Source organism: Piliocolobus tephrosceles, chromosome 8, assembly GCF_002776525.5.
Source record: "Piliocolobus tephrosceles isolate RC106 chromosome 8, ASM277652v3, whole genome shotgun sequence".
Taxonomy (NCBI): Eukaryota; Metazoa; Chordata; class Mammalia; order Primates; family Cercopithecidae; genus Piliocolobus; species Piliocolobus tephrosceles.
In genome coordinates this window covers 147,084,875-147,110,261 of record NC_045441.1, presented here as the reverse complement: position 1 = coordinate 147,110,261, position 25,387 = coordinate 147,084,875, and the positions used below count along the sequence as shown (strand labels likewise).

Genomic DNA, 25,387 nt, shown 5'->3' with positions numbered 1-25,387 from the left:
GTACGATATGCGGTGTGACATGCAGTACAATATGCGGTATGATATGTGGTACGATACTGTTATGATGCTGGCGGCAGCAGCAGCCACACCTCCCAGGCAGCCACGTGACCAAGAGGCTGAACAACCAACACGCTACAGTGTGCTGCAGTCAATACATTATATGAGATATTAAACACCTTATTACAAAATAGGTTGTGTGTCAAATGATTTTGCTAACTGTAGGGTAAGTGTTTGGAGCACATTAAAGGTAGGCTGGGCTAAGCTTTGGTAGTTTAGGCATATTAAATGCATTTTCAAATCGTGATACTTTCAACTTATTATGGGTTTACTGGGATGTAACCCTGTCATACGTTGAGGAGTGGCTATATAAGACACTCTGGAAAGGGCAAAGCTATGCAGACACAGACAAGATCATTGATTACCACGAATAAGGGGGAAGGGAGGGATGAACAGTCGGAGCACAGGCGTTTTTAGGGCAGTGCAACCACTCTGCATGATGCCCTGTGGTGGATCCACATCACCGCCCATTTGCCCAAACCCACAGTATGTTTAAGGTCAAGAGTGAACCCTAACATAAATCTTGGACTGCGATGATAATGACACATCGATGTAGGCTTCACTCTGCCAGGGTATGTTGATAATGGGGAAGGCTATTCATGTGCGGGGGGCGAGGGAGTATATGGGAAATCTTTGTATCTTCGTGTCAATATTTTTTTTTTTTGAGATGGAGTTTTGCTCTTGTTAGGGCAGTGCAACCACTCTGCATGATGTACAATGGCTGAGCCTGAGTACAATGGCTCAATCTCAGCTCACTGCAACCTGCACCTCCTGGGTTCAAGCAATTCTCCTGCCTCAGCCTCCCGAGTAGCTGGGATTATAGGCACCCGCCACCACGCCCCACTAATTTTGTATTTTTAGTAGATGGGGTTTCGCCATGTTGGCCAGGTTGGTCTCGAACTCCTGACCTCAGGTGATCTGCCCACTTCGGCCTCCCAAAGTACTGGGATTACAGGGGTGAGCCTATGCCTAGTCCCTTCCTCTCAATTTTGATGGAAACTTAAAAACTGCTCTTAAAAAAAAAAAGGTCTTAGCCAAGAGTAGTGTCTTATGCCTATGGTCCCAACTACTTGAAAGGCTGAGTCAGGAGAATCACTTGAGCCCAAGAGTCTGAGGCTGCATTGAGCTATGATTGTGCCCAGCCTGGGCAACAGAGCGAGCCTGTCTCAAAATAAATATAAAATAAAAAATAATAAAGTCTTATAAAAAATAAATAAGGTCCTCTTGGTACATTATCATATAAAGTCATTGTACATTATATTAAATAATATATACATTTATTGTATCAATAAATACAACACCTGCTGACTGACAAAAAGAACAAAAACAGGAATTTTAAATGAAAACTAATAGCATCACATTTCTTATTCCTGCTCAACTCAGCAGACCCAGTGGCTCTTAGTCATGTCCTATGTCTGGCCAGGATTTTGAAACTACAATTCATCCACTCTGCAAACACTTACAACACACTTAGTGTGGGCCAGGTACTCAGCCAGGTCAGGAGACAGTGGGGAAAGGAGCAGACACTGTCACTTCTGTGCAGAGCTAGAACCACACTGGGGGACACACCCCTGAGAAGGAACAAGAAACCCCCATCACCCGGAGTTCACCCGCCCAAGGAGAGCCCCACGAGCTCTCCATCAAGCTCTGCACTACGTCCTTCAGAGGCCCCGTCCACAAGTCCTCCCTCATGAGGATACTTACAATTCCGTGATCTCTCTGGTTTTGCATATATATTCTGAAAAATTATTAATAACCTTGTATAATTCTCAGCAATCACGGCCTGGATCATGTCTTTTGTGATTTCTCTATTAGGTGTCTTCAAATCTCCTCACTTTCTTCAACTTACACAGAACAACAACGAGAAGGCTGTCTGTTCATTCACCCTAAACCTCTTCCCTCCAATTTCTTTGCAAAATCCTCTCCTCTTCCAGGAAGAAAGAGGCTCGAGTACCTGATGGTGTGCACACAACCCAGTTACATTCCTTGATCCCCATAACCCAGATGGCTTTCAACAAGACCAAGGACTTCAAACAACTCCAAGTGTGAATTTCATATGAAAATCTCATCTGTCCCTTCATGCTCATGTTCTGCTGTCTGGAAGGGACAATAATTACACTAGTAAAATGCTGACAGGAAAGCAAGGAAATGTGAGTGGAAATCTGTGCTGAGACAGGATTGCAAAACTGTAAGACGAAGTACTCTCCTTACCACAGTTTCGTCGCCTCCTGGCCTCTGGTCCAGCTTCCACCACACGGAAGAGCCTTCCTCGTGGCCATGCTAATGGAGAGAGAACAGCCCCATCAGCCAGGACACAGGTGAGATTCCAGGAGACACGCAGCTCCCCGCAGAGCCCACCAGCCCTCAGCAGACAGGACACAGGTGAGATTTCACAGGTGCACAGACTGCGAAACTAACGCTCTGGAATGCGGGTCCCAGCCTAGTGGCTGACAAACTGTGTGACTTAAGAGCTTAGAGCAAGTATCTTCAACCCTCTGTGCCTCAGCTTTCTCTTCTGAAAAATCAGAATTACGGCATCTGCTTCACAGCAGCAGTGAGAGGACCGGATGAAAGGACACACAAGAAGCCCGGATCCCTGTATGTGATGAAGAAAAAGCCTTGCAAATGTCACCTTTGTCAACGACGCTAGGAAGATCTATGCCCTTAGAAGTCACTACTCAGATCACCTGAGGTCAGGAGTTTGAGACCAGCCTAGCCAACACGGTGAAATCCTGTCTCTACTAAAAATAAAAAAAATTAGCCAGGCAGGGTGGCAGGCACCTGCAATCCCAGCCACTTGGGAGGCTGAGGCAGGATAATCTCTTGAACCCAGGAGGCAGACGTTGTGGTGAGCTGAGATCGCACCACTGCACTCCAGCCTGGGCGACAAGAGCGAAACTCAGTCTCAAAAAAAAAAAAAAAAAACCAAGTGACTACCCAAAACTAGGCAGTGTCTAAAACTGGTGACAATATAATGTATTATTCACGAAGAAAACAGAAAAAGAACTTTCCATGTGTCCAGAAAACTATTCTGGCACATAGTAGGCATTCCATAAATGCTGAAGATCAAGATAAATTCAGTGTTGCTGCTGTAAAATGTGGATCTAATCAGAGCCAAACAAGCTGTTAAATACGTTCACAATCAACTGAAATTTTTCTAGAAAAAAACACATCATATATTTTACTCCTCTGGAAAAGAAAAAAAAAAGAATGTAAAATATTCCATTGGTTACCTCATTGATAATTTTTATACTGATTACAGGTTGCATGGATACTATTTTAGATTTATTGGATTATATAAGATGTTATAAAATTAATTTCATGTTCCTTTTGTATGTTTATAAGAAAACATAAAATTATAGGCCAGTTGTGGTGGCTCACACCTATAATCCCAGTACTTTAGGAGGCTGAGGCAGGAGGATCACCTGAGCCCAGAAGTGCAAGACCAGTCTGGGCAACATAGCAAGACCCCACCTCTACTTTTTTTTTTTTTGAGATGGAGTCTCACTCCGTGGCCCAGGCTGGAATGCAGTGATGCGATCTCGGCTCACTGCAATTTCCACCTCCTGGGTTCAAGCAATTCTCCTGCCTCAGCCTCCCAAGTAGCTGGGATTACAGGAGTCCACCACCACGCCTGGCTGATTTTTGCATTTTGAGTAGAGATGGAGTTTCACCACGTTGGCCAGGCTGGTCTCGAACTCCTGACCTCAGGTGATGCCTCTGCCTTGGCCTCCCAAAGTGCTGGGGTTACAGGCCTCAGCCACCACGCCTGGCCTTTTTACATTTTCTGTTGTTGTTGTTTTTATACAGATGAGGACTTCCTGTGTTGCCCAGGCTGGTCTCAAACATCTGGCATATTTTTTTAAATAAAAATAAAAAATAAAATTTAAAATTATAAAGTGGCTCACGTTATAATTCTAGTTAACAATGCCAACCTGGAGCTTAGAGAAAAAATTGGGAAACATGAAAAAAATAGGAAAATAAATCTATATGTTTTCATCCAATAATTCCACAATTCCACTTCAAGAAATGTATTCACAAAAATAACACAGTAGATCCATAACATCCAAACTGGAGGGAGTTCCACAATGAACTAGGAAAAACAGGAGGGCTGTGTGTGTGTTTGTGTGTGTGTGTAAATGTTTAAAACTGGCTTCCAAATTCCCAAATATACATATACCAATATATGATCATAAAAGATCATATGAGAAATATTTGTAGGTCTTTTTTTTCTGTGGTAAACGTGTGGCTATAGCCAGATAATAAGCAATCCCACCACCACCAGCACCAAAATCAAACAAACAAAACATCCGCATCAAACAACAGGTGCTGTATGGCCTAATTTATGTAAAATTATGTTTGTGTACGGATATAGAATAAAGTAATTCATACAAATATGGCACGAAGGCTGAGCACGGTGGCTCCTGCCTGTCATCCCAGCACTTTGGGAGGCCGAAGCAGGCGGATCACCTGAGGTCAGGAGTTCAAGATCAGCCTGGCCAACATGGTGAAACCCTGTCTCTACTAAAAAAACAAAAATTAGCTGGGTGCGGTGGCGCATGCCTGTGATCCCAGCTACTCAGAAGGCTGAGGCACGAATCACTTGAACCCAGGAGGCGGAGGCTGAGGTGAGCTGAGATCACGCCATTGCACTCCAGCCTGGGAGACAGAGCAAGACTCCAACTCAACATATATATACATATATGGCACAAAATTGTTAAATATGACTACCTCAAGGTCATGGGTTTCAGATAACTACCAAAAAAGAAAAAATTATTCTCCAGAAATAATTCATAAGATTCAAAATATGCTTGCCACATTATCTGTAATAACAAAACAAAAAGAGGAAAATGGTTTGATAATAACCCTAACTCCACAGTGTGCTATTTTAGTTACTAAGTAATCGTTATGAAGACTACTCTTATGACACTAATGGAGATGGTGGAGATAATGAAGACTGTGGAGAAACGCTGATGGGCTAAGTGACAAGCTCAGCACAGGGTACAATTCTCCTGGTGCATAAATACGTGTCACAGGGTAGCTTAACACATGGAAACAATTATGCAAGGAGAGGGATTACGCGTGTGTGTTAGTCACAAGTGTCTATTAATAACACGTGCTTGGTAGAATTTGCCAGAGAGGCCATCAGAGCCTGAGCTACTTTGTGGGGAGATTCTTAACACAAACACAATTTCCCGACTTACTATAGGTCAGTTCAGGCTATTGCTTCTAGCAGTTTTAGTAACTGATAGTCTCTAGGAATTTGTCCTTTCATCTAAATTACCTAATTTGTTACCATAAAATATTGTCCTATCTGTGATTGAAAGTGGGGTGCTAAAGTTCCTACTATTGTGAATTGCCTATTTCTCCCTTCAATTCTGTCAGGTTTTGCTGCTTGTGTTTTGGGGCCCTCTTGTTAGGTAAATATTCATTTACAATTGTTACATCTCCTTGCTGAACTAATTATTTGGTCATTCTGAATTGTCTATCTCTAGTAACACTTTCTGTCTCAAAATCTGTTTTATCTGATATTAGTATAGCCAGTCCAGCCCTCTCATAGCTGCTGTTTGACAGATTCTCTTTGTCCAGCTTTTTACTTTCAACCTATTTGTGTCTTCTAGCCTAAAGTAAGTCTCTAGTGTGCCTTCTGGAATCACCACTCAAATAAACCATCTGCAAATGAGCCCTGTCTCAGCCTCTGCTTTCAAGGGGAAGCCCAAACTAAGATGATGGCTAATCTGAATGTACCATAAAATCGATGTATCCTCAGTGGAGACTGCCTTACCTTCCGTCTTGAATCTTTATCTTTTCCGTGATTCCTTACTAAATTCTCAGCATGCCTGGAAAGCAAACATAATCAAAATCAAAATTTACTTTTAAATGAGGGCTTTTAAAAAACAAAACATTTTCCATATCAGTGAAAGTTCTTAACAATACTTTGATATGATTAAGAACTACTATAACCAAGGGCAACGACTTGCACCTGTAATCCCAGCTATTTGGGAGCCTGAGGCAGGAGGATCACTTAAGGCCAGGAGTTTGGGACCAGCCTGGGCGACAGAGTAGACCCCATCTCTACAAAGATAAAAAATTAGCCTGGCATGGTGGCACATGCCTTAGTCTCAGCTACTTGGGAGGCTGAGGCAGGAGGACTGCTTGAGCCCAGGAGTTTGAAGCTACAGTGAGCCATGACTGTGCCACTGCACTCCAGCCTGGGTGACAGAGCAAGACCCTTTCTCAAAAAGTAATTTTTAAAAAAAAACCGTTGCAGGTTAGCAAAGCATGTTTTATTAGAGCAATAAATGTTAAAGTCTTCCTAGCATTCTTACTCTTTTAGCAATCATTCAAAACAGAAAATACCTTCCAGAGAAGAAATTACGTGTTTTAACAAACTTGTGTGTGAGTGCAAATCTACATTCTTTAGGAGTTCTTGGCCGGGTGCAGGGCTCACGCCTGTAATCCCAGCACTTTGGGAGGCCGAGGTGGGCAGACTGCCTGAGGTCAAGAGCTCGGGACCAGTCTGGCAAACACGGTGAAACTCCATCTCTACTAAAAATACAAAAAAATTAGCCAGTCATGGTGGCATGTGCCTGTAATCCCAGCTACTTGGGAGGCTAAGGCAGCAGAATTGCTTGAACCAGGGAGGTGGAGGTTACAGTTAGCCAAGATCATGCCGTTGCACTCCAGCCTAGGCAACAGAGCAAGACTCCATCTCAAAAAACAGAGTTCTAGAAATTTTCTATAATTTTATTGGTCTATCTGAAATACTATTTTATATTAAATATAAAATAAAATATATAATATATAATAAAATATATAATATATAAATTATATAATACAAATATAAAATAAAAGATATTTCTAAAAGAAAGATTTATCTTGAAATATGTTTTATTTTTAAATCACACTTCATGTTAGTTAGGACCTAAAATAAAGATGTGCAAAATATCAAACTGATTCTCAATTTTTAAACTTTCATTCATACCAATATACCATGTGGTTTAACAAAAGTACTGAACTGAGCAAAAAAGTCTTCTTGTGCCTTCTAGTGGACATGCAGTATAAAATCCAGGAACTGACACCCGAGGTTTAAGTGTTAGCTTTGCCCAAACTTGTAAAAATTTGGGTAAGACATTTAACCTGGGTTTTCTAATCTTTGAAAAAGGATTACAAAATATGATTGTGAGAAAGAACAAATTAAAGTTTAGGGCTTACATATGAGAGTTTAGGCCAGGAGCGGTGGCTCATGCCTGTAATCCCAGACTTTGGGAGGCCAAAGCGGGTGGCTCACTTGAGGCCAGGAGTTCGATACCAGCCAAGCCAACATGGCAAAACCCCATCTCTACCAAAAATACAAAAATTAGCTGGGCGTGGTGGTGTGTGCCTGTAGTTCCAGTTACTCAGGAGGCTGAGGCAGAAGAACAGCTTGAATCTGGGAGGCGAAGGTTGCAGTGAGCCAAGATCGTGCCACTGCACTCTAGCCTTGGTGACAAAGTGAGACTTTGTCTCAATAAAAAAAAGAGTTTATACAGAAACTTCAACTAATCTATAGTCTTCGCAAAACCCACACGACACAGGAATTATCATCATTGCTTTAGCGAAAGGCCACCCAACACTGCAACTAAAAGGTAGACAGGAAATTCCAACCAGGGCTGGCCCCCACCCCCAGCTCTGGGGGTCTCTGCCAAGGCCTCAGGGTGGAATGTTCCCTCCTGGGTGTTCACAAGCGACAAACAATGGGCAGAGGGGGACTTGCTGGCATGTCCTGCTTTTAGTGGCTGTGAACCAGAACAGTTTGCTCAGGTCTATAAAGGGGCGAAACCGCCCAGCTGTGGATCTTTAGCTTCAGGCAGGGAGGATGCCCTCTTGCACATGAAGAGGCTCCCAAGTGAATTATTCTCCCCAAAGTCAGTACCAATTTTCTAATTTTGCATGAGCAAATGTTAAAAAGGACAAAAACAGATCAGAAAAAATAAAAATAAATATAATTAATTTAAAAGGCAAACTAAAAAGCTAATAATTTCATATTAAGTTTCCAAGCTCCTCTAGTATTCCTAAAACATATCAACGCATTTGGAGGGGCTAAGGGGTAAAATCTAGAGAAAATGAAGTATATCTATAACTGATTCCCACGGACTGGCCATCACTGGAGCCAGTAAGAAAGTTCCCTGAAGCATTCCACGAGAGCGGCACACGTCAAGGTCGACCACAGGGCACGCAATCCTTACTGGCTGCTGGTCCCATCTCTTTTTGAGCTTGCACCTCGATTTCTGTGTCCGTTCTATCAAACAAAAGAATAATCCCATAACCATTCATTAGCATATGGGAATGAAGTAAGCATAATTAGTAAACCCCATAAAACAAGAACAGATTGAAAATTTAACAATAGCATCTACACCACAAGTTCTTTTAAAATAACTATTTTTGCCAGCTATTTTTAGTAAATTAGATAATTAAATGTAAAGAAAATGGATGAAATTATATATAAAAGGGTGATTATGCCAGGCGAGGTGGCTCACGCCTGCGATCCCAGCACTTTAGGAGGCCAAGGCACATGGATCACCTGAGGATGGGAGTTAGAGACCAGCCTGACCAACACTGAGAAATCCCGTCTCTACTAAAAATACAAAATTAGCTGGGCGTGGTGGTACACACTTGTAGTCCCAGGTACTCAGGAGGTGGAGGCTGCAGTGAGCCGAGATCACGCCACTGCACACCAGCCTGGGCAACAGAGCGAGACATCATCTCAAAAAAAAAAGAAAAACTTTACAAAATTAATCAGAAAAATTATGATTTACTGACTAGATATAAAAAGGGAAGAAAAAAAAAGTCATCAAGTTAATGATAAGAGTCAGACCTGGGTGGTGGGCAAGCAGCACACAGCACTGGGGGGGCCTGGCTGTGGTGACAGCAGCCAGTCAGACTGCACATGGGGCCAGGAGAAGCATCCTGTGATGATCTCAGCACCTACCACACAGGGAGGCAGGTAAGGCTGCTCACCCAGATGGCCTGCAAATGGCAGAGCTGAGACAAAGCTCAACACGTTGTCATCTAACTCCCGTGGCCTCATCACACATTCCCTCCGGACTAACACTCTGGACAGGAGAGTCCTGGGCTGGAAAAGGTATTTACGAGTGATCATTTGAATCCACTACTTCCAGGAGCAGAAAGGAGATGATCCAATCTTGAAAAGGATAAAAGTATGGCAGGCATGGTGGTTCACATCCTAATCCCATCCGTTTGGCAGGCTGAGGTAGGAGTTTGGCAGCTTGAGGCCAGGAGTTCAAGATCAGCCTAGGCAACACAGCGAGAACCCATTTCTAAAAAAATTGCTTTTGCCGGGCATGGCGGCTCACGCCTGTAATCCCAGAACTTTGGGAGGCCAAGGTGGGCGGATCACGAGGTCAGGAGATAGAGACCATCCTGGCTAACACAGTGAAACTCCGTCTCTACTAAAAATACAAAAGTGGTGGTGGGCGCCTGTAGTCCCAGCTACTCAGAAGGCTGAGGCAGGAGACTGGCGTGAACCCAGGAGGTGGAGCTTGCAGTGAGCGGAGATGACACCACTGCACTCCAGCCTGGACAACAGAGCGAGACTCCTTCTCAAAAAAAAAATTGTTTTTTAAAAGGGTAAAGGTGAGGGGATCCGCGCCAAGATGGCCGAATAGGAACAGCTCCAGCCTCCAGCTCCCAGCGTGAGCAACATGGAAGACGGGTGATTTCTGCATTTCCAACTGAGGTACCAGGTTCATCTCACTGGGGCGTGTTGGACAGTGGGTGCAGCCCAACGAGTGAGAGCCGAAGCAGGGCAAGGCATCGCCTTACCTGGGAAGCGCAAGGGGGAAGGGAATTCCCTTTCCTAGTCAAAGGAAACCGAGACACACAAGACCTGGAAAATTGGGTCACTTCCACCCTAATACTGCGCTTTACCAAGGGTCTCAGCAAAGGGTACACCAGGAGATTATATCCTGTGCCTGGCTCGGAGGGTCCCATGCCCACGGAGCCTCCCTCACTGCTAGCACAGCAGTCTGAGATCTAACTGCAAGGTGGCAGCGAGGCTGGGAGAGGGGCACCTGCCATTGGTGAGGCTTAAGTAGGTAAACAAGGCTGCCAGGAAGCTGGAACACCACAGCTCAAGGAGGCCGGCCTGTAGACTCCACCTCTGGAGACAGGGCATAGCCAAACAAAAGGCAGCAGAAACCTCTGCAGATGTAAATGTCCCCGTCTGACAGCTTTGAAGAGTAGTAGTTTTCCCAGCACGGAGTTTGAGACCTGAGAATGGACAGTCTGTCTGCTCAAGTGGGTCCCTGACCTGAGTAGCCTAACTGGGAGACATCCCCCACTAGGGGCAGACTGACACCTCACACCTCACGTGGCCGGATATATCTCTGAGACGAAGAAGCTTCCAGAGGAACGATCAGACAGCAAAGCAATATTCATTCCTCTGCGGCCTCCACTGCTGATACCCAGGCAAACAGGGTCTGGAGTGGACCTCCAGCAAACTCCAACAGACCTGCAGTTGAGGGTCCTGACTGTTAGAAGGAAAAATAACAAACAGAAAGGACATCCACACCAAAACCCTATCTGTATGTCACTATCATCAATGACCAAATGTAGATAAAAACTACAAAGACGGGGAAAAAGCAGTACAGAAAAGTTGGAAATTCTAAAAATCACAGCACCTCTCCCCCTCCAAAGGAACGCAGTTCCTCGACAGCAACGGAACAAAGCTGGAAAGAGAATGACTTTGATGAGTTGGAGAGGAAGACTTCAGACAATCAAACTTCTCCGAGCTAAAGGAGGAAGTTCAAACCCATGGAAAAGAAACTAAAAACCCTGAAAAAAGATTTGACGAATGGCTAACTAGAATAACCAAGTCCTTAATGACCTGATAGAGATGAAAACCATGACACAAGAACTACGTGATAAATGCACAAGCTTCCGTAACCGACTTGATCAACTGGAAGAAAGGGTATCAGTGACTGAAGATCAAATGAATGAAATGAAGCGAGAAGAGAAGTTTAGAGAAAAAAGAGTAAAAAGAAACGAACAAAGCCTCCAAGAAATATGGGACTATGTGAAAAGACCAAATCTACGTCTGACTGGTGAACCTGAAAGTGACGAGGAGAATGGAACCAAGTTGGAAAACACTCTGCAGGATATTATCCAGGAGAACTTCCCCAACCTAGCAAGGCAGGCCAACATTCAAATTCAGGAAATACAGAGAACGCCACAAAGACACTCCTTGAGAAGAGCAACTCCAAGACACGTAATTGTCAGATTCACCAAAGTTGAAATGAAGGAAAAAATGTAAAGGGCAGCCAGAGAGAAAGGTCAGGTTACACACAAAGGGAAGCCCATCAGACTAACAGCAGATCTCTCGGCAGAAACTCTCCAAGCCAGAACAGAGTGGGGGCCAATATTCAACATTCTTAAAGAAAAGAATTTTCAACCCAGAATTTCATACCCAGCCAAACTAAGTTTCCTAAGTGAAGGAGAAATAAAATCCTTTACAGACAAGCACATGCTGAGAGATTCTGTCACCACCAGGCTTGCCCTACAAGAGCTCCTGAAGGAAACACTAAACATGGAAAGGAACAACCAGTACCAGTCACTGCAAAAACATGCCAAAATGTAAAGACCATTGATGCTAGGAAGAAACTGCATCAACTAATGAGCAAAATAACGAGCTAACATCATAATGACAGGATCAAGTTCACACATAACAATATTAACCTTAAATACAAATGGGCTATATGCTCCAATTAAAAGACACAGACTGGCAAATTGGATAAAGAGTCAAGACCCATCAGTGTGCTGTATTCAGGAGACCCATCTCACATGCAGAGACACACACAGGCTCAAAATAAAGGGATGGAGGAAGATCTACCAAGCAAATGGAAAACAAAAAAAGGCAGGGGTTGCAATCCTAGTCTCTGATAAAATGCACTTTAAACCAACAAAGATCAAAAGAGACAAAGAAGGCCATTACATAATGGTAAAGGGATCAATTCAAGAAGAAGAGCTTACTATCTTAAATATATATGCACCCAATAAAGGAGCACCCAGATTCATAAAGCAAGTCCTTACAGACTTACAAAGAGACTTAGACTCCCACACAATAATAATGGGAGACTTTAACACTCCACTGTCAATATTAGACAGATCAATGAGACAGAAAGTTAACAAGGATATCCAGGAATTGAACTCAACTCTGCACCAAGCAAACCTAATAGACATCTACAGTACTCTCCACCCCAAAACAACAGAATCTACATTCTTCTCAGCACATCACACTTATTCCAAAATTGACCACACAGTTGGAAGTAAAGCACTCCTCAGCAAATGTAAAAGAACAGAAATTATAACAAACTGTCTCTCAGACCACAGTGCAATCAAACTAGAACTCAGGATTAAGAAACTCACTCAATATTGCTCAACTACATGGAAACTGAACAACCTGCTCCTGAATGACTACTGGGTACACAACGAAATGAAGGCAGAAATAAAGATGTTCTTTGAAACCGATGAGAACAAAGATACAACATACCAGAATCTCTGGGACACATTTAAAGCAGGGTGTAGAGGTAAATTTATAGCACTAAATGCCCACAAGAGAAAGCAGGAAAGATCTAAAATTGACACCCTAACATCACAATTAAAAGAATTAGAGAAGCAAGAGCAAACACATTCAAAAGCTGGCAGAAGGCAAGAAATAACTAAGATCAGAGCAGAACTGAAGGAGATAGAGACACAAAAAATGCTTCAAAATATCAGTGAATCCAGGAGCTGGTTTTCTGAAAAGATCAACAAAATGGATAGACCACTAGCAAGACTAATAAAGAAGAAAAGAGAGAAGAATCAAATAGATGCAATAAAAAATGATAAAGGGGATATCACCACCGACCCCACAGAAATACAAACTACCATCAGAGAATACTATAAACACCTCTACGCAAATAAACTAGAAAACCTAGAAGAAATGGATAAATTCCTGGACACTTACACTCTCCCAAGACTAAACCAGGAAGACCTGAGTAGACCAATAACAGGCTCTGAAATTGAGGCAATAATTAATAGCCTACCAACCGAAAAAAGTCCAGGACCAGACGGATTCACAGACGAATTCTACCAGAGGTACAAGGAAGAGCTGGTACCATTCCTTCTGAAATTATTCCAACCAACAGAAAAAGAGAGAATCCTCCCTAACTCATTTTATGCGGCCAACATCATCCTGATACCAAAGCTTGGCAGACACACAACAAAAAAAGAAAATTTTAGACCAATATCGCTGATGAACATGCATGCAAAAATCCTCAATAAAATACTGGCAAACCGAATCCAGCAGCACATCAAAAAGCTTATCCACCATGATCAAGTGGGCTTCATCCCTGGGATGCAAGGCTGGTTCAACATATGCAAATCAATAAACGTAATCCAGCATATAAACAGAACCAAAGACAAAAATCACATGATTATCTCAATAGATGCAGAAAAGGCCTTTGACAAAATTCAACAGCCCTTCATGCTAAAAAAACTCTCAATAAATTCGGTAATGATGGAACATATCTCAAAATAATAAGAGCTATTTATGACAAACCCACAGCCTGAATGGGCAAAAACTGGAAGCATTCCCCTTGAAAACTGGCACAAGACAGGGATGCCGTCTCTCACCACTCCTATTCAACATAGTGTTGGAAGTTCTGGCCGGGGCAATCAGGCAAGAGAAAAAAATAAAGGGTATTCAATTAGGAAAAGAGGTAGTCAAATTGTCCCTGTTTGCAGATGACAAGACTGTATATTTAGAAAACGCCATCGTCTCAGCCCAAAATCTCCTTAAGCTGATAAGCAACTTCAGCAAAGTCTCAGGATACAAAATCAATGCGCAAAAGTCACTAGCATTCTTATACACCAATTACAGACAAACAGAGAGCCAAATCATGAGTGAAATCCCATTCACAATTGCTTCAAAGAGAATAAAATACGTAGGAATCCAACTTACAAGGGATGTGAAGGACCTCTTCAAGGAACACTACAAACCACTGCTCAATGAAATAAAAGAGGACACAAACAAATGGAAGAACATTCTATGCTCATGGATAGGAAGAATCAATATCATGAAAATGGCCATACTGCCCAAGGTTATTTATAGATTCAATGCCATCCCCTCTAAGCTACCAATGATTTTCTTCACAGAATTGGAAAAAACTACTTTAAAGTTCACATGGAACCAAAAAAGAGTCCGCATTGCCAAGACAGTCCTAAGCCAAAAGAACAAAGCTGGAGGCATCATGCTACCTGACTTCAAATAACACTACAAGGCTACAGTAATCAAAACAGCATGGTACTGGTACCAAAACAGAGACATAGACCAATGGAACAGAACAGAGCCCTCAGAAATAATACCACACATCCATAACCATCTGATCTTTGACAAACGTGACAAAAACAAGAAATGGGGAAAGGATTCCCTATTTAATAAATGGTGCTGGGAAAACTCGCTAGCCATAAGTAGAAAGCTGAAACTGGATCCTTTCCTTACACCTTATACAAAAATTAATTCAAGATGGATTAGAGACTTAAATGTTAGACCTAAAACCATAAAAACCCTAGAAGAAAACCTAGGCAATACCATTCAGGACACAGGCATGGGCAAGGACTTCATGTCTAAAACACCAAAAGCAATGGCAACAAAAGTCAAAATTGACAAATGGGATCTAATTAAACTAAAGAGCTTCTGCACAGAAAAAGAAACAACCATCAGAGTGAACAGGCAACCTACAGAATGGGAGAAAATTTTTGCAATCTACTTATCTGACAAAGGGCTAATATCCAGAATCTACAAAGAACTCAAACAAATTTACAAGAAAAAAACAAACAACCCCATCAAAAAGTGGGCAAAGGATATGAACAGACACTTCTCAAAAGAAGACATTTATGTAGCCAACAGACACATGAAAAAATGCTCATCATCACTAGCCATCAGAGAAATGCAAATCAAAACCACAATGAGATACCATTGCACACCAGTTAGAACGGCGATCATTAAAAAGTCAGGAAACAACAGGTGCTGGAGAGGATATGGAGAAATAGAAACACTTTTACACTGTTGGTGGGACTATAAACTAGTTCAACCATTGTGGAAGACAGTGCGGCGATTCCTCAAGGATCAAGAACTAGAAATACCATTTGACCCAGACATCCCATTACTGGGTATATACCCAAAGGATTATAAATCATGCTGCTATAAAGACACATGCACATGTATGTTTACTGTGGCACTATTCACAATAGCAAAGACTTGGAACGAAACCAGATGTCCATCAATGACAGACTAGATTAAGAAAATGTGGCACATATACACCATGGAATACTATGCAGCCATAAAAAAGGATGTGTTCGTGTCCTTTGCAGGGACATGGATGCAGCTAGAAACCATCATTCTCAGCAAACTGTCACAAGAACAGAAAACCAAACACCACATGTTCTCACTCATAGGTGGGAAATGAACAATGAGATCACTTGGACACAGGAAGGGGAACATCACACACTGGGGCCTGTTGTGGGGTGGGGTGGGGGGCTGGGGGAGGGATAGCATTAGCAGATATACCTAATGTAAATGACACGTTAATGGGTGCAGCACACCAACATGGCACATGTACACATATGTAACAAACCTGCACGTTGTGCACATGTACCCTAGAACTTAAAGTATAATAAAAAATAAATAAATAAAAATAAATAAAAGGATAAAAGTGTGGCAGATAGGATAATGAGGCCACTGGATTCTTCTAATAAAGAAGTCACTGTTGTCAGGAAGCTTAGAAGAACATTTTGTTTATTTATTGTACTTACTCATACCCTTTGTATCTCTAATTAATAACTGGAGAAAGCTTATAATAAAAGTTACATAATTCTAATTAAAATCATGGATTGAAAATCATATAGAGGCTGGGCACCGTGGCTCACACCTGTAATCCCAGCACTTTGGCAGGCCAAGAAAGGCGGATCACCTGAGGTCAGGAGTTTGAGGCCAGCCTAGCCAACATGGCGAAACTCTACTAAAAATACAAAAAAAAAAAAAAAAAAAAAAATTAGGCGCACGCCTGTAATCCCAGCTACTCAGGAGGCTAAGGCAGAAGAATCACTTGAACCTGGGAGGTGGAGGCTGCAGTGAGCCAAGATCACACCACTGCACTCCGGCCTGGGCAATACAGTGAGACTCAGTCTTAAAAAAAAAAAAAGAAAAACAGAAAAAATTTCATATAGAGAAAGTGAGAGGCAATCACAGAGAACATCTATCCCTGTTTCTATTTGTTGTTGAAACAGTCCCAGTTTCTATTTGTTGTCCTGGCATAATCACTAACAGCGCCCCTTGCACTTTATGGTAACCACAGGATAATTACTTCGAGCAGCAGGTTCACAGAGTACTCAGCTGAAGAACATCTGAGTTGATACTCATTTTGAGTATCAAAAGCACTCAAAAGTTTTGAATTTCTAAAAGTCAATGCAAAGGAAAGTTTTAATAATACAATGTTCAATCACCGTTCCTGAAGTTATATCATATATCTATTCATTTCTTTTCCTTTTTCTTTTTCTTTTTTTTTTTTTTTGAGATGAAGGCGCACTCTGCCTCTCGGACTGGGGTGCAGTGGCACGATCTCAGCAAACTGTAACCTCTTCCTCCCAGGTTCAAGCAATTCTCCTGCCTCAGCCTCCCAAGTAGCTGAGATTACAGGCACACACCACAACACCTAGATAATTTTTGTATTTTTTTTTTTTTTTTTTACTAGAGATGGGGTTTTGCTATGTTGGCCAGGCTGGTCTTGAACTCCTGACCTCAAGTGATCTGCCTGTCTTGGTCTCCCAAAGTGCTGGGATTATAGGTGTGAGCCACCGTGCCTGGCCTCTTTTTTAAGACAAGGTCTTACTGTACTACCCAGGTTGGACTGCAGTGATAAGATCACAGCTCACTGCAGCCTTGACCTCCTCGGCTCAAGTGATCCTCTCACCTCAGCCTCCATAGTAGCTGGGACTACAGGCGTGTGCCACCATGCCTGGCTAATTTTTTATTTTTATTTTGGTAGAGCTGGAGTCTCACTCTATTTTTCAGACTGGTCTTGAACTCCTGGGCTCAAGAGATCCTCCCACCTGCTGAGTAGTAGGACTCCAGGTGTAAGCCACCACACCTGTCTGAGATTTGATTTTTTTTTTTTGTAGTTCTTTATCCTATGGCTTCTTTAACACAACATAAGCATGATAAGAACAGTAATTTTTGTTTTGTTCACAGCTGTATCCTCAGCACCTAGAACCGTGCCACTCAGATAGGAACAACTTGTCTTAAAAAGAAAATGTCAGTCATCTGAATAATCTTTCTTCTGGGACTAATTTGAAGGCAGTAGTTTTACAAAGGTACAGGATAATGTTCTTCATAGACCATTTTTCTCATCCACCTTTAATAAAAGCCAAATCTATGTCCAGAAAGGCATTTCTGGGTGGAACTAAGCACATGTAACCTAAGTCACTTCCAGTAATTAAATGTGCTCTAGGTAATGGAGAACAGCCAAGTTCAATAAAAGGTGAGTGGTGGAGTCTGAGTTGTGGGTATGTGAGTGTTCACTGGAAAATTATGTCGACTTTGCTGTATGTTTGAAAATGTTCATAATACAACGTTGAGAGAAAATGATGAAGTTTTGATCTAAGGAAAGAGACTTAAAAACAAAAAAAGTGATCGGGCGCAGTGGCTCACACCTGTAATCCCAGCACTTTGGGAGGCCGAGGTGGGCGGATCATGAGGTCAGGAGATCGAGACCATCCTGGCTAACATGGTGAAACTCCATCTCTACTAAAAATACAAAAAATTAGCCAGACACGGTGGCGGGCGCCTGCAGTCCCAGCTACTCAGGAGGCTGAGGCAGGAGAATGGCGTGAACCCAGGAGGCGGAACTTGCAATGAGCCAAGATCGCACCACTGCACTCCAGCCTGGGCGACAGAGCGAGACTCCGTCTCAAAATAAATAAACAAATAAATATAAATAAATAAAAAACAAAAAAATTTATATCTGTCCTCAAGGAGCTGCTTCTCACCTAACCTTCAGTGTGGCTGACTGAGGGAGTCCACGGGCTTTCCACACTGCAGATGTGGGTAGCAGAACCGGCACCGCCTCAAACCTGCTAAGAAACGTGGCCAACGCCCTGATACACACAGAGGGCGTGGGCTGCGGGAGACAGTGGGGTCTCAGTGAGGAAAGGCCCTCGGGGCAAAGGCAAGGGAGGTTACAGGACTTAGACCCCATGCAGGACAGCACAAGAGTGGCTGAGATGGCTGGGAGCCAGATGGCTTCTGCTCGTAACACGACTGCTTCTCGTCCTAAGGGCTCCCAGTTCTAACCCACTGGCTTTTGCATTTTACAGCAAACACTGCAGTGGTCACCAGCTCTACATGTGTTTCCTCAAGGTGTGACTCTCCCCTAGCCTCAGGTACCATCTGACCCTTGCGAAGATTTCGCTTCCATCTTAAAGGAAGCATCACCAAGAAACAGGTAAACAAAATCATATTAGCTTCAGATTCTGTAAAAACAGAGCAGCAAAAAGCACGCTGAGAACAAAAGGTGCTAAAACACCTCTAGGAAAATCCTAAGTACAGGGATGAAACCACAGACCTGAGAGGGAAATTAGATCCTCTGCAATCAATGCTTTTACATTTTTGTTCTGTCTTGTTTCGCTTTTTTTGCAAACTTATACCAATTCCGGTTGAAACGTTTGCTAATTATTCACTTAATTTCCACTTTAAAACCTACCAGCTTCCTTTTCAATGTTAAATTTCAATTTTTTTTTTTTTGAGAGATAGAGTCTCGCTCCATCACCCAGGCTGAAATGCAGTGGTGTGATCTCAGCTCACTGCAACCTATATGTCTCCTGGGTCCAGTGATTCTCCTTCCCGAGTTCCAGCAATTCTCCTGCCTCAGCCTCCAGAGTAGCTGAGATTACATGCACATGCCACCATGCCCTGCTAATTTTTTTGTTTTTAGTAGAGACGGGGTTTCACCATGTTGGTCAGGCTGGTCTCAAACTCCCAACCTCAGGTGATCTGCACCTTGGCCTCCCAAAGTGCTGGGATTACAGGCATGAGCCACCACGTCCAGCCAGATTTTAAAAATTTTATGATAGATTTCCAAGTATCTGTTTAAAGTACATTCAGAATATAATCAAAATATGTGACATCACATTTCTCAGGAGATCAGTAATCTGTCTGTACTAACCACATCATCAAGACCTGAGTCGCATTTCTCCTGAATTACTACCACCAGGCCACAAATCTCAACTTTGTCTGGCGACACGACCCGGTAAGCCTCCTCTGAGCGTGCTGACCTCGTGGCGGCTGTGAAGGCAACGAAGCATCGGAAGGGGTACCTTGGATTCCCTTTTCTTGTGCTCGTCTTTTGCTGATCTCTCTTTTCTATCCACGCTGCTTCGGTGCCTCTCATCATCAAAATGAAGGCCTTCTTTGTGTCGCTTTTCTTTATGTCTTTCTTCCCCTCCTTTTTCAGAGAATGAATTACTTTTCTCTTTGGAATATTTCTCTCTTTTTTCCCTTGTGCTGCTTTTTTCTCGGTGTTTCTTGTCTCGATCTGGCTCTCTGGGCTTCCTGTGTCTCCTGTCACCTTCTTCTTTATAAAGCCAGTACTTGAGAGGGTTGTCCTTGCTGTCTCCGTACTGCAGCTGTAAAACACAACAAGCTGAGAAACACAGGAGCACATCAAACAGAAGCGCAGCCGGCCTCCCTCTCCATGGGTTCCACAACAACAGATCCAACCAACCACGGATCCAACCAACAAGCTGAGAAACACAGGAGCACGTCAAACAGGAGCGCAGCCGGCCTCCCTCTCCGTGGGTTCCACAACAACAGATCCAACCAACCACGGATCCAACCAACAAGCTGAGAAACACAGGAGCACGTCAAACAGGAGCACAGCCGGCCTCCCTCTCCGTGGGTTCCGCAACAACAGATCCAACCAACCACGGATCAAACACATTCAAAGAAAATCATGTCTGTATTAAACATATACAGACTTTTTGCTTGTCATTACACCCTAAACAATAACAACTATTTACATCTCATTTATATTGCATTAGGGATTTTAAGTAATCTGGAGATGATTTAAAACATCCAGGAGGATGTGCGTAGGTTATATGCAGACACTACACCATTTTATACAGAATCAGAAAAACACATTCGACCATGGGGAGAAAGAAACTGACTACACACAGTGCTGGAGGCCTTTTCCGGGCCTGAAATCCTGGCTTAGGACATTTTCTAAAAATGCTTCTAACAATAACATTTAAAATATCCTTTACTTGGCAACGTTTGGAAAACCTTTCCCCAGGCCTTGCTTCGTATACCTTTCTTTCTCGGTATCTTCTTTCTCTATCTTCATCTCCTCTTTCAGAGTCTTCATCTTTCTCTTCACTTCTTACTTTACTTACTACAAGAAGTAAAACATATTTTTAATACTCCCAAATGTTAGCACATCAAAAAGCTCTTTTAATATCTTGCTACGGATGGTATTGCACATTTTATGCTTATTAATAAGTATTTAAAAATATTCTTCAACTAAAACACGTCTCCAATTCAAGAATGAAGAGTTCTAGTATCAAATTTAAAAAGAAGAAGGAGATGAACATGGCAATCTAAGTGATATGGTTTGGATCTGCATCCCCACCCAAATCTCACGCTGAAATGTAGTCCCCAGTGCTGAAGGTGAGACCTGATGGGAGGTGACTGGATCATGGGGGTGAATTTCCCCCGGTGTTGTTCTTGTGATACTGAGTGAGTTCTCACAAGATCTGGTTGTTTAAAAGTGCGTGGCACCTCTCCACTCTCTCCCTTCCTCCTGCTCCAGCCCTGTAAGACGTGACCGCTTCCCTTCACCTTCCCCCAGGACTGTAAGTCTCCTGTGGCCTCCGCAGCCACGCTTCCTGTACGCCTGCACAACTGTGAGCCAGTTAAACCTCTTTTCTTTATAAATTCCCCAGCCTCAGGTGTTTCTTTATAGCAGTATGAGGACAGACTCGTACACTAAGGAACAGAGAGACTTCTTGCCTTGCTCAGTTTGCTGCTGAAGCAATCAGGCAAATGTCTGAGTAACCCTTGGAAATTAAAGAGGGCACCAGACCAAACTCATATAGCCTTCAGGGTTTCTGCACATCACGCAGAAGCAGAGCTTAGTCTGAACAGGAGAACGAGCCCAGTCAGCCAAACACTTTAGCCAAATGTGAGCTCCACGGAAACGCCTGCCCTCCTGGATTGCACTGAGGACCCAGAGCAGCCCCCATACCTCCTGACACCCCCACTGCTGAGGGGACCAAGGAAGTCAGAGGCCCCTGAATAAACAAGGAAGCCAGGTGCAGCAGAACCCCCAGGGCACCAGGCTACAGCATCCATCCTGGGCTGGGGAGGCTGAAGCACCAAGGCCCAGCATGACCTGCAAGAGAGACGGGGGGCAAACAGAGCCAGGCAGGTACGGATGACACCAAAGCATCATCCAACAAGGAAAGCTGGACCTTCACTTCTGAATCTGCACACAAAAAAAGGCATCAGATGTAAAATTCAGAGAGTGGACACTTTAAAAGATCAGGGCAAAGTTAAACTTTCAAAGATCACTGAGGCAAAGTGCATTCATTCAAAAAGCATTTACCAGGCTGGGCGCGGTGGCTCACGCCTGTAATCCAAGCACTCTGGGAGGCCGAGGCAGGTGGATCACGAGGTCAGGAGTTCAAGAACAGCCTGGCCAACATGATGAAACCCCATCTCTACTAAAAATACAAAAATCAGCTGGGCGTGGTGGTGTGCACCTGTAATCCCAGCTACTCGGGAGGGTGAGGAAGAGAACTGCTTGAACCCAGGAGACAGAGGATGCAGTGAGCAGAGACTGCAACACTGCACTCCAGCCTGAGCGACAGAGTGAGACTCCTTCTCAGAAAAAAAAAAGGCATTTACTAAGCACTGAGCACACCTCTAGGAGTCTGGGCTACAGAGGGAGAGCCCCGTTCCAGGTAATTTTCAAGGTGGAAACCCCAGGACTCTCCGAGAGACTGAAAGAGAAAACAGGGCATCGGGATACGTCCCAGGTCTTCTGACCTCAGGACGCGAGGATGCGGGTGCTATCGACTGAGATGGGCAAGCCTGCAGCACAGCCGGTGTGGAGGGGCTACCGGAAGCTCCGTGTGGGGTACACTGCGTTTGTGTTATCTATTAGACATCAAAACACAGGGGATACACAAGCCTGGAATTCAGGGACAATGCCCAGCTGGGGGTAAAAACTTGGAAATGAGGACAGAGACAAACAGTATTTAAAACCATGAGACTAGATCCAGCCAGCAAGGGCAAGGGGTTGCTGGAGAAGAGGGCTGGGGACCCAGTCCTGGATAAAGGCCACACTGCACAGATGGGCGGTACGGAAAGAAAGGAGATGAGAAGAGACATACAGAGGAAAGAACTTGAGAGAGTCTAGTCTGCAATCAGTTTTCAAAAGTCTTTCCAGTATAATTCCTTTCAACACCACATTGAAAAAATGAGCAGGTAGTCTAAAAAAGGGTGATCTGAGAACAAAAGACGTTACCGCAAATAAATACCAAAAACGTCAAAAACAATCATTTTGAAAAGAACATTAAATAGTAGGACAGCTACTGTTAAAATTAATTAGGCTCTGTCTGAAGTGCAGTGGCACAATCTCTGCTCACTGTAACCTCCACCTCCCTGGTTCAAGCAATTTCCCTGCCTCAGCCTCCTGAGTAGCTGGGATTACAGGCGCATGCTACCACGCCTGGCTAAATTTTTTGTATTTTTAGTAGAGACGGGATTTCACCATGTTGGCCAGGCTGGTTTCGAACTCCTGACCTCAGGTGATCCACCCACCTTGGCCTCCCATAGTGTGGGATTACAGGCGTGAGCCACCACACCTGGCTAGCTAAATGGTTTGTTGAGTTTTCGTTTTTTCTTTTGAGACAGGGTCTCACTCTGTTGCCCAGGCTGCAGTGCAGTGACACCATCATAGCTTACTGCAGCCTCAACCTCCTGGGCTCAAGGGATCCTCCCACCTCAGCCTACCAAATAGCTAGAACTACAGGCAAGCACCACCATACACAGCTAACTTTTTTTATTTTTTGTAGTGATGGAGTCTCCCTATGTTGCCCAAGCTGGTCTCAAAATCCTGGGCTGGAGCAATCCTCCCACCTCAGCCTCCCAAAGCGCTGGGATTACAGGTATGACCCACCACACCTGGCCTGAATGAGTTTTTAAACTATCAAAAGGCAACAATGATAAAAAGTACACACACACCCCGCAAGAGAGAGAATATCTGACTTCAAAGATAAAACATTTGTGAAAACTATGAGAGAAAACAAAAATAATGAATGAACATTTCAAAAGAGGAAAATGTCCCAAACAGCAAGAACTTTTAAAACAAATAGAGCCAGCTGGGCACAGTGGCTGTCGTCTGTAATGCCAATGCTTTGGGAGGCTGTGGTGGGAGGATCGCTTGAGCCCAGGAAGCTGAGGCTCCCATGACCTGTGATGGCACCACTGCACTCTAGCCTGGGGGCAGAGCAAGACCCTAACCAGGAAAAAAAAGGAAAGGGGAAGGAGGGAAGGAGGGAGACACAGAGAGAGGGAGGGGAGGGAGGGGACGGAGGGGACGGAGGGAGGGGAGGGAGGGAGGGAGGGGAGGGGAGGGAGGGAGGGGAGGGGGGGGGGGGGGGGGGGGGAGGGGAGGGAGGGAACTATCAACCTGTCACCAGCAGCGAAACAGCCCTGCAGGAAGGCAAACAGGGACTCACCTGAGCGGCCTTTCCTCTCCGCCCGCTCCAGGAGCCGCCGGTCCTGTGTCTCCTGGCCCAGCAGGTTGCGGCGGGCCACGGTCTGCCGGGGCTCTTCCTTCAGGGCCCTTCTGTCTCTTTCTTTTTCCCTGTCCTTTCCTCTGCTGTGAGACTTTTCTGCCTCTCGATGTTTCTCCTTCAGCTTTTCTTTCTCCCGGTCTTTTGCGTCTCTTCTCCTCTCCCTCTGTCTGTCTCTGTCCCTCTCCCCACGGGGACTCTCCTTAGCAGTGTCGACTTCAGCCGCCCTGTCTCTGCTCCTGGCATCCTGGTCGGGATCCCAGCACCTCGCCTCCTGGTGTTCAGGAAGGTCCATCTCAGACTCCTTACGCAGCTTCTTCTCTCTGTGCTTCTTTTCTTCCTTGGAACCGCCTGACTGGATGGCCTGAAACAAGAGAACAAAGGGTCCTCCATGACCAGGAAGGCAGATTTCCATTAGACTTTTAATACCTGAACGTGAGAAGCACATAGAGCTGAAGGACCTTAAAACATATTTGCATTCAGCCGCTTTCCAATCTCAGTTTCCAATCCTAGACGGGTCAGGGCCTGCATGGAGGTTCTTAGAACACTAAAGGACATGGAGTCAAGCTTAGATTTCTACAACTGCCTACCCACACCCCTGATATCATGGACATTCACATTTATCGGCAAATCAAATCTAAAATACTAAGTGTATCAGAGGGTGAAAAATTACCTATCGGGTATAATGTTCACTATTCGGGTGACAGGTACAATTCAGGTGTCAGGCGCACTAATGGCCCAGACTTCACCACTCTGCAAGATACACATTTAAGAAACCTGCACCTATAACCCCTAAATGTGAAAAATAAAGTAAAATTCAAAACAAATAAGTAGGGCCAGGCATGGTACCTCACACCTACTATCCCAGCACTTTGGGAGGCTGAGGCAGAAGGATTGCCTGAGGCCAGGAGTTCAAGGCTAGCCCGAGCAACACAGCAAGATCCGCATCTTACCCAAAAAATTAAAAAACTTAAAGAGTAGCAGGCCTGGTGGTTCATGTCTGTAGTCCCAGCTACTCGAAAGACTGAGGTGGGAGGACAGCTTAGGCCCAGAAGGTCAAGGTTGCAGTGAGTTATGATTTCACCACTGCCCTCTGGCCTGGCTAAAAGGGTAAGACCCCATCTCTAAAACATAGAGTAAAATTAATTAAAAATAAATAAATAAAATACTACATGTGTTAAAAGAGAGATACTGAAGCTGTGTTTTAAAGTTGCTAAGACACAAACCACCTGGGCCCCATACAAACGACGACTCTCTCCGTCCCAAAGCCCCTCTCCCTGCCCAACGCCGTCCCAGAGCCCCCCCCCCCCCCCCACCCCCGTCCCACAGCCCCTCTCCCCCCCCAACGCCGTCCCAGAGCCCCTCTCCCCGCCCAACGCCGTCCCAGAGCCCCTCTCCCCACCCCACCGCCGTCCCAGAGCCCCTCTCCCCCCTC

General features: G+C 44.1%; 1 protein-coding gene across 9 annotated transcripts in view; it reads right to left on the bottom strand.

Annotated features, from left to right (window-relative positions):
- WDR60 (WD repeat domain 60) overlaps positions 1-25,387 on the bottom strand; it is a 131,343-nt gene that overhangs the window by 56,321 nt on the left and 49,635 nt on the right. For 2 of the 9 annotated variants that reach the window (XM_026451500.2, XM_026451498.1), the window contains exons 2-7: positions 23,896-24,316; positions 20,461-20,543; positions 19,429-19,779; positions 8,286-8,338; positions 5,843-5,897; positions 2,269-2,337 (exon numbers count right to left, since the gene is read on the bottom strand). In XM_026451500.2, the coding sequence (XP_026307285.1) occupies positions 2,269-2,337; positions 5,843-5,897; positions 8,286-8,338; positions 19,429-19,779; positions 20,461-20,543; positions 23,896-24,247 (963 nt within the window). In that variant the 5' untranslated portion in view covers positions 24,248-24,316. The other 7 variants (XM_026451501.1, XM_026451499.1, XM_026451502.1 and 4 more) reach the window with 7 other exon arrangements.